This window comes from Ylistrum balloti, unplaced genomic scaffold, assembly GCF_031769215.1.
Source record: "Ylistrum balloti isolate Yb309-2 unplaced genomic scaffold, AGI_CSIRO_Ybal_v1 Utg370120, whole genome shotgun sequence".
Classification (NCBI taxonomy): domain Eukaryota; kingdom Metazoa; phylum Mollusca; class Bivalvia; order Pectinida; family Pectinidae; genus Ylistrum; species Ylistrum balloti.
Window position 1 is genome coordinate 1,324,294 of NW_026782137.1, and position 10,147 is coordinate 1,334,440.

Sequence of the window (10,147 nt, forward strand, 5' to 3'; positions counted from 1 at the left end):
CTAGAGAAAGACCTCAACACAATTAGATGTAGAACTGGATATGATAAAAAAAAAGGATACGGATATGAATATGATATAGAGGTAAATGGAATACGGACCTATATGAAGGTCCAGTACAGAGGCAGATGGAATCCAAAAAATTAAAGTCCTTCAATTTAGTTGAATTGTACAGAGTTAAAGACGGTTTGTGCAGATCACATTTCCTACAAGCACTATTGAGACACTTAAAATTAATGAGTATTGAATTTTTATAAACAAACCAATACGTAGTTGGTTCTGTTTGGACGTTTTAATGGTATTGGTGAAAACCTTTCTTCTGACAACATATTACGTGTCATTTATATTAGATTAAAGAACATCAAAAGTCTTCGTTTAGTTTTCTTCACACATTAGTAGAGTTGGAGGGACTGGAATATACAGTTTCAAATTTACTACATATGTACAACAAAGGCAAAGGAAAGGAATGGGACCAAATTGAACTGTTACAAATTAACACCCATGTGTAGAGTCTGATTTATCAGCAGCTGAGCAGGGAGATAATCTCATGTTAAATAAATGTCAGAAGTGATGTAACTTCATCCTTTCCTATGTAATACACTTAATCTCTCCTTAAATCCGTTAATCATGATAGATAAGTTCAACTTAAATATTTCTTTTTGTTTATTTTATTTCCCATCAGTAACAATTTAGTTTAGCACACTTCAAATTGTTCAACAATTTTCAGTCCTGTAATGGGGACGAGTGCTACTTTGAAGCCAAAAGATAAATATCACATCTTTCATGAGACCATTTTTCTGGAGTTGAACACCTTGATACCGTTCTGTAATGAAGAGCGAGCATACTTGAGCAGTAATCCTCCTACATCTACTTTCGCTGTGGTCAGGTCACTAAAATGATAAAAAGAAATTATAAACATATGCAAGCTGTCTCAACACCCAAGACAAAATACTTCTTTGAATTTCATTTTATACTAGTTACAAATTGTTATTTGTTTAGCAATTAAAAAGTGAATCGGGCCTCAAGTTATGTCATCCACATAAAATTGACGAGCATAAAAAAATCATGAATATCAAATTTCATAAAGTCCTGAACATTTTCAAGACATTGAAATACTGACATCTACTACTCTTGAAGATTTTATCAGATAATTACCGAACAAATGGAGAAATTTCATCTAAGGTCCACTTCTCTCGAGTCCGAAACAAAGCATCAAAACGCTCTCCGACATCCTCCGGGAGATTTTCAACAGGGAAGTACCATATAACTTCAGGCTTACTGCTGCGGTCAATCAGTGTCATCCCCTGTATGGTGTATCACAGACCTCAAATGTGTTGCTATCCATTGTACTGTTTATTACTGATTTTACATATTTTGCTATCTACTGTACAATATATTTGTATATATTATATATTTAATGGGATAATCTACACAAGCTGGCAAATTTCTGGCTGTTTTGAACCTTTTCAGGACTCTTTCTAATGACTTATCAAAACTATATCTTTCCTAAATTCAGTTTGGAAATGCAAAATTGGTGAAAATACCCCTTCCTATATAAAATTAGATTGTAAATATAGCACCCTATGGGATCGAGAACTCAGTCAATGAATTGGGTAAATAAATAGGTATGTCTGCTAATCTCTTATGATTTTTGCTGATATTCAAATTTCATTGCTTTGTTTGGCTTCTTTGTGGCCTAATCATGTAAGTATCATGTTCATAAAGTCTTTATTTACAAAAAAAATGGACTTCCATTTATCTACAAAGGAGGACCCCGAGTAAGATGCATTTTTTTCACATATACCCGGTACATACTAAGGAGAATCCAGCTTCTGAACCTAGGTTTCCTATTATTATATTTATCTATTGCATATCCTCAAAAATAAAATTCAGAAGGAGTTGACAGCTTTGAGTAGATTGTGCTTTGAATTGTTTCCTTGAAAATCACACATTTGGTATGAAAACAGTCCTGGAATTTCAAACACAGGGAACTATGTAAACATTGCTTGATTGTTATCCAAAATGGCTACTTCAAGGAAACAAACAGAACACTTCAGTAACATTCTTTGTACAGCTTAACTCAAGAATTCAACTCTATATTACTGCTGACAAGTGACTAGATAAACATTTATGATCAAACCATGATTATAGTATAAGTATGGAGAGAGGGGGAAACCTGATCAAACCATGATTATAGTACAAGTATGGAGAGAGGGGGAAACCTGATCAAACCATGATTATAGTACAAGTATGGAGAGGGGGGAAACCTGATCAAACCATGATTATAGTACAAGTATGGAGAGAGGGGGAAACCTGATCAAACCATGATTATAGTACAAGTATGGAGAGGGGGGAAACCTGATCAAACCATGATTATAGTACAAGTATGGAGAGAGGGGGAAACCTGATCAAACCATGATTATAGTACAAGTATGGAGAGGGGGGAAACCTGATCAAACCATGATTATAGTACAAGTATGGAGAGAGGGGGAAACCTGATCAAACCATGATTATAGTACAAGTATGGAGAGAGGGGGAAACCTGATCAAACCATGATTATAGTACAAGTATGGAGAGAGGGGGAAACCTGATCAAACCATGATTATAGTACAAGTATGGAGAGGGGGGAAACCTGATCAAACCATGATTATAGTACAAGTATGGAGAGAGGGGGAAACCTGATCAAACCATGATTATAGTACAAGTATGGAGAGGGGGGAAACCTGATCAAACCATGATTATAGTACAAGTATGGAGAGTGGGGAAAACCTGATCAAACCATGATTATAGTACAAGTATGGAGAGGGGGGAAACCTGATCAAACCATGATTATAGTACAAGTATGGAGAGGGGGAAACCTGATCAAACCCAAGTATGATCAAACCATGATTATAGTACAAGTATGGAGAGGGGGGAAACCTGATCAAACCATGATTATAGTACAAGTATGGAGAGAGGGGGAAACCTGATCAAACCATGATTATAGTACAAGTATGGAGAGGGGGGAAAGCTGATCAAACCATGATTATCTTACAAGTATTGAGAGAGCGGAAAACCTGATCAAACCATTTGAATAATATCATTATAGGCTATGTCGGGGAAGAATGCAGAATGCACGGACATCTCAACCCTGAAGAACATCCACCCATTGATCACTGACCATGACAATGGGACATTACTGAAGCAATAACCTTTTTTTAAGCTTGAAGATGGACTACAATCCAACATCAGGTAATGGGAGAATGCAAGTGTGTATGATATACAAATATACATACAGTGAATCTTTTCCAGAAGTTTGGAATAGCTGAAAAGTTACTTTGACCTTGGAGAATCTGTAACTAATTTTCTTCTCTCTACTGTTGATTACAAACGGTTTTATATTGACCTTAAAACAAATCAATTATGCCCATATTTTTTCACTACCAGTGTGACACTATTTCATATAACCAAGCTAACAGGGTTAAATTTGTTCTGTTCATTGGGTTAGGGTACTATTCCAATGCAAGGTGGAAACATAATTAAGGAACATTACCTCTACTTGATGGAGATACGTCTTCATCCCTGATGGCACACTCTGCTCCCAAACAGACAGAAATTCTTGCAGGTTAAACTGTAAGAAAATATCAAAATCATTTGAAAAACATATTTGTGTCATTATCAAAATTAATGGAACACTGAATGTAAATTTCATTGTATTTTCAAAATATGACAACATGAATTAAGAAAAATTTTAATGAAACAGTACATACCTTTCCAGAATTTCGAAGGCACAGCTCTGCAAAAAATCTGCAAATTTTGTCTTCATTCAATGTGTAAAAGGCTGTATCTGTAACAACAAAACAAAAGCATAGAGGCAAATGTATGTATACAACATTATCAAATAAAAAGCAACAATATTTTGAGATAAACATTTATCAATCTGAGTAATTTGACTGGTTTAGATATCAACACAAGTTTCTTGTAACAACTATCAGGTATCAGACAGGTTTTTAATTTCTTCCATATCAAATTCACTATGTGTGTCACAAAGAGTTATGGTTATATCCAGATTTTCTAAAAAACAATTCAGACTCTACCTATTTCCATGCGGGAGTCATCATCTTCTGTACTAGCTGGTGACGACATTTTGTCTGCATAACAATTAACAACATGTTCTATAACTGGCCTGTAATACAAAAATAAAATAATGTAACAAACACAAATCTAATGCACAAGCAATTTGCCTGAAAAGCTGTGTCATTTCTATATGTAAGCAAGAGTAGGACAGGACACAACAATATAACCTACATCATGATAAAGAAAAGTATTTCATTGTATGTATTAAAATGAACATAAATATACCATTGAAAAAAGCACAATTTCATATCATAATTAAACCTAGCAATAACTTTTGTTGAAAATTGAAGTGGGCAACAAAGGGCAATAAATCTTACTTATTAAGTCAAAATGCTATGAGGGAAAACAGTCCCACGTGTATTGATGACACATTTTATAGAGGAATCGATAAAAACAAAAACTGAGCTAAGAAATTTCTGAATAAGATGAAAACGCTGAGACAAAAAACAAAAAGCACTAATACTTTCTAAAAATTGTTGAATCTAGAATCTATTCAGGAAAAGACAATTTCATATCACAGTTATAGAGTCTTATTAGTTTCAAAGGAATTGAATGAAAACTGAGGGAGGAGACCTCAAGATAAGATTAAAGTATTCGTCATATCTCAGTTGAATCTTTGTGCTGTTTAGATAGCTACAACTTCATGTCATTGTAATTCAGTTTCTTTCAAGTTGGAAATAAATTAGTTGGAAAAACCGAGGGAGATGATTGCTACGGAGTTGGTTTTTTTTTTCATTCCTCCAGCAAAAACCCTGTCGCTCAACTGCAATGGTCAAAAGAAGAATATTACATAGTTCAGGTCAGGTGTTGTAGTTTCTGTTTGATAATATGAAGTAATTTAAAATGTTTTACCCCTTGCAGCATCCTAGATACTCAAGGGGTTACGATCACTTGCTTTTTGCACCCTTGTAACAGGTCATGACAAACCTGAAGGCACAAGTGATGTACTTTGATTGGTTTCATGAGAAATAAACTGACCAATCATAGGCTGATATGCTTCTTTCAGATTGTAAAGGAATGACACCCAACTTCAATGCCATTACAATATACCGTTATGTGACCTCGAGATTCGTTCGATGTACATCAAAGAATCAAACTAATCTTTTCGTCTTGTCCACAAGGTGTCGCACCCAGAGCAATCCAAGGGTGAAAAGAGTGAGTGATTTTTACCTCTTGGATATCGAGGATGCAGTGGAATATAACACCTCTTTTACCTTGGAAAGAGCTCCTCTAATGTTTGACAGCAGTCTTCTAAAGGGAGACCATTCCGCAGCCAGTCATTCTCTTCTGACAGCTGTATGATATGGTTAAGTACTTGGGTTAAGAAGTCAAAATGCAATACACGCCAATATCCTGCAATGTAGAAAACATGCTACTGATGGTAAGTATTCAAAATTCTAATCCATGTATTTGGGGAGTAAAATTGTAAAACGCACAAATTAACCTAACAGTAAATTGCAATGAAGGTGATAATATTACCAATATTGCATCAAACTGTTCACTCACAAACCTCAAAATCCTGAACACAAAAGAAGAATATAACAGCGAAATGTTTCAATTTCAGCTATATTCCTTTATAAAACTGTGATTTGGAACATCAGTTACTGGTGGAGTGAACAGAACACTTCAATATTAATGTAGCATGTTTTTATGGAGCAATTTCCCGAAGACTATATTCTATGGGGCACATCAGCGTCAGTGACTTTTCATCAAAATTTAATTCAGAACAACCTTTGCTGGTATGGACATAATAACTCCAGCAAAGTCAGTCATTAGTTGGAGAGGGTTTAATGAGTAAAATAGTCACTGGTGACTCTTCACAACAACTTGGTGATAGAAAATTCAGCTTTTAGTGTGACAGTAACATAAAAAAACAGAAACATTTTTACAGATTATCATATTTCATGTCTTATTTAATAAACATAATAAACAAAATGTATTTTTATAAAGAGTAAAAAATTAATTCATGCCATCATTGTGAAACAGGTTAACAGTACAGTACTCTCTACACTTCACTGCAGTTTCCCAAAATGTGAAAGCAATGTAGATATGTAATCAATTTCTTTTTACCATATTAGTAACATTAATGATGTATCATATTGATAGTTTAAAAAAAATTATTTTCATTCTTTATCAATTAGAAAAACATCAACTGTCTTTGATAAATGGAAACAAGTCTATTTGTTTGGCAAAAGTAATTTCTGTAACATTTTCATGTGCAAGTGCAAAAGTCAATGTTTCCATGCTAGTAGGGTAAACATGTTAATCTTGTAATGTTATATAGAGATAAAACTTTGAAAGTATAAATATACTGAAATGGTTATGGTTATCTGCAATTAATGCTGTAAAATACATAAAATATCAAAATTGTTTAAATAGTACACACCCTCAAGGTTACAGGCCTGTAGTTTCTTCAGAGCTGCTGTGATCTCTGCTTCACTTGCTTGTACTAAATTCAGAAGATCTTGAAACGTGTACTGCATAGAAAACAAAAATGAATGTAAGATTAATAGTACTTTCAAAAACCAATTGCATGTACACAAACTGTTTGGAAATTACTGTGAAATGTTCATGATTTGTGAAACAAACATTTTGAACATGTATGCACAAATAACAAACTAATAGTTCAAATTATTTATTACTAAGGAGATATAATTTATGTTTAGTTAGCCAAGATTGTTAAACATGTTTTTTATGTATATAATATCCTATAAACTACAACTGATAATTATTCATGGAGTGGTGACTGTCATGTTTTATGTAAAATTTCAAATTGAGTGGCAACCACAATCAAAGCCAGTACTATATGCCTGATTTCTAAAATGTTTGTCTGACACAATCACAACTAAGTTCTTTAGACCAATATAAAAAATCTGTTAGACTAAACACAAGTTGTTGTATCTTGTTCTGTTTGAAAATTCTTTAATATCTCTGTTCTGTAAAAACCTTGATTTCATACCACCCCTACCCCTTTGTTATTTCCTGGTTCTATTGAACATATGCAAATTATTTTTCTGAATTTCAATGTAGCCATCTAACCCATGATACTACCAAATAAATGTATACAGGAAATAAAGCAATCATATCGATATGTGTTCACATTTTAAACCGTCATGCTTCATCAAGACAACGCTTGTTCAGTAATCAGAGTGAGAGTGATCTCCCCCCCACCCCCTAAAAAAAAACAACACATATACAATAATCAGTCGATTTAACTTGCACCCAATGCTTCTAATTGATTGACCATAACATCAGATCAAGAATTTTTTTTAAGGTTTTAAAAGAAGTGTGACAAAAATTAAGCCCTATACAGGCAGAATACCCTGTCATATTAGTATGTCCTTGTCAATGAGACTCACTTTCTCATCCATGTGATCCTCATCTTCCTCACACTCTTTGCCATTGTACATATTTTTTTCCAGTAACATCTTTAGCTTCTTTACCTTAGGTTTACATGGCCGCAGCTCAAAGTAGTTGTGTAATACTGAGGTCACCTGCAAAAGCATGTCAGTTATAATCTGTTCATTTTGATCCTACTAAGGTGTCACAAGATAATAGCAGTATCATATAACAGTCACTAATTTCTCATGACTACACATCAGGGAAACGTCAGTAACAGAGCAATACAACATTATAAAGAACAAATTAGCAAATGCTAACAACATCTGCCATCATGCTTATGGAAAAGGTCGAAATAATTTGATCTACAATACCCAAAACCAAAAATGATATAAAATGTGATTTCTGATTTTTTTAGTCAACCATACTTACTACAAACTATGGTCAAACAATATGATTAATTCATATTGCAATGAATTATAAGAACGTGTTATAAAACATGTACTTGCAACACAAAATTTTATAAATCTTAAGATAGCAACGGTTAATTCATAAGAAGAAAGATTAACATTAAATGCACTTAAATGCATTTAAATAAAAACAGAAAAAAAAAAAAATGCACTGAGAATTCAGAAAGTGTCATGATATCAGTGACACTGCACTCATTTATCCCAGACTAAACCAGATGGCCAATACATTACCTCTGACTTAAAGTACTGGGACTGCATCATTACAGGACAAATGAAGAATTGGTTGGCATATTTCTACTGAAAATGTAATAGATGTGGGCAGAATTATTGATCACCAGACAGATTTATAGCCAGATAAACAGTAATGTTGTGTTAAAGTCTAACCTGTCTATAACTGACATTTGGATCACCCTTGTCTGGTAAATCATGACTCAATGCCATCTCTGGTAGTAGCAGCATGCAGTTGGATATTTCTGCTTCCTTTATGTCATATGTTTTACTGCCAGTACATAGTACAGCACCTTCCGTCTTCTCTCCTCGAATCACCAACCTGTACACCAGTAAATATTATCAATACCTGTCCCACTCTGCATCCTGTGTTCAGAATTATTTACAAGTATGAATATGCAAAAACTATCGTAGAAACTATTAAGATTATGATTTTTAAGTAGAAAAGAAAACACAATTTTCTGTGTTTACTAATATTTCAGAACTCACATATGTATTATTATCTTCTATGAAATAGTACACCAATGTTCCATATTATGTAAACTTGAAACACGTTCTCGTCACATTCAATCTTTAGGCCACTGGCCCATCAAAGCCTTTGAAACCATCACACATAAAAAGTAGAGCATCCTTGTTTTACTTATATATATACCAGCATACATGTAGGTCTACTCAGGGATTTGTGATCCTGGCCTACTGTAAACTCACAAAAATAAAGAAAAATACCCACTCATCTCCAGCTTCAAGAGCTGTCAGAACCGAATCATCCACTTCCAATAACTTCACAGCATCATTGTCCAACTCCTCTGAAAAGCAGATGGACTGGATTGCAGGCTTAACTTCGGCTGGGTCTATTTTGGCATACTCCATCACCAGTTTTATATCCTCCAAAGACCTGCAGCTTTACAAGTTAAATTTGCATAAGTCAACAATTAAAACAAAACATTGTAGGATCCTTACTAAGTTTGAAGGAAGTCATGATCAGAATATTATACATTCTTGAAATATTTAGACACAGCACGTGCACCACCGGCAAAATGAATAAATGAAGTATTAACCAAGATATTAGTTTGTCGTTAGTCTGAATGTCAGACATCTGTATTAGCACAACCTGTTAAAAGTGAATTATCGCAACCAGCTGACGATGTCATGTCGTTAACTAGTATGTATGTGTACTGAAAACTATGTTCGAAAGTCTGATCTTGTATCAGTTGAACATGTTTACAAATCGGATATGAAGCCGAATTATTTTGACGTACCGTCGATTTTATCTATATCGGTTTGGGATCAGATCGATGTAGAAAAAGTCGATAGAATGTCAGAATTATCGGAATAACTGGACATGTTGAAAGGCGCTTGCCTTTTTGATGAATCAACAATGTAGACGAGTCCAATATCTGATTCATGGCAAGCGCCTGTGTTCTTCGATAAACTTTCGTTGTTTCAGCAATGACATGGTTAAAGTCATATTTCAAATGCTTTTCTGTTAGCTCATCAGCCATAGGACTGTCAAAACCGATTCTAGAACTGGCATTCAACTTTAAAGTACCTTAGATCCCCGTTGTTTACATCGTTCATTTTGGTGTCCATATTGCTGTCAAAATGTAACTCCCGCCAATTATACCGGAAGTAGTGAAGTAGACAGGAGGTAGTACTAACTACAACATGAACATCTCTATGTCCTGTAACAGTCAAGAGATGATAAGTATACTCGCCAAATATATATATATATTGTGACAAACGTACAGAACAAAATAAAAGAGGAAATCATGTAATGAACTGAAATATTCCATGTCTTGTTATCCTCGGCAATATCTGTCATATAGTCCAGATTATTGTATGTCAAATACAGAACTAGGATAGCATTAACAGTGACGTTGCCCAAAACTAACACGTGTGACTTTGATATCTGGATTCTGCGTAAAAGGATATGACATATCTACTAACAGTGTTCAAGAGGGACGGGGAGTCATAATTTACATTCAAAGTGTTAATTA

At 34.3% G+C, this 10,147-nt stretch overlaps 1 protein-coding gene across 1 annotated transcript; it reads right to left on the reverse strand.

Moving 5' to 3' along the window:
• Nucleotides 1-649: 649 nt before the first annotated feature.
• Nucleotides 650-9,726, reverse strand: LOC132550377 (sister chromatid cohesion protein DCC1-like). The gene is made up of 11 exons (XM_060214436.1): nt 9,700-9,726; nt 8,881-9,051; nt 8,307-8,472; nt 7,473-7,607; nt 6,500-6,590; nt 5,328-5,466; nt 4,074-4,162; nt 3,747-3,823; nt 3,530-3,607; nt 1,153-1,301; nt 650-887 (listed from the first exon to the last, which is right to left on the reverse strand). Exons 2-11 carry the CDS (start codon nt 9,018-9,020, stop codon nt 779-781), a joined length of 1,173 nt encoding a protein of 390 aa, XP_060070419.1. The 5' UTR covers nt 9,021-9,051; nt 9,700-9,726; the 3' UTR covers nt 650-778.
• Between the last annotated feature and the right edge of the window lie 421 nt (nt 9,727-10,147).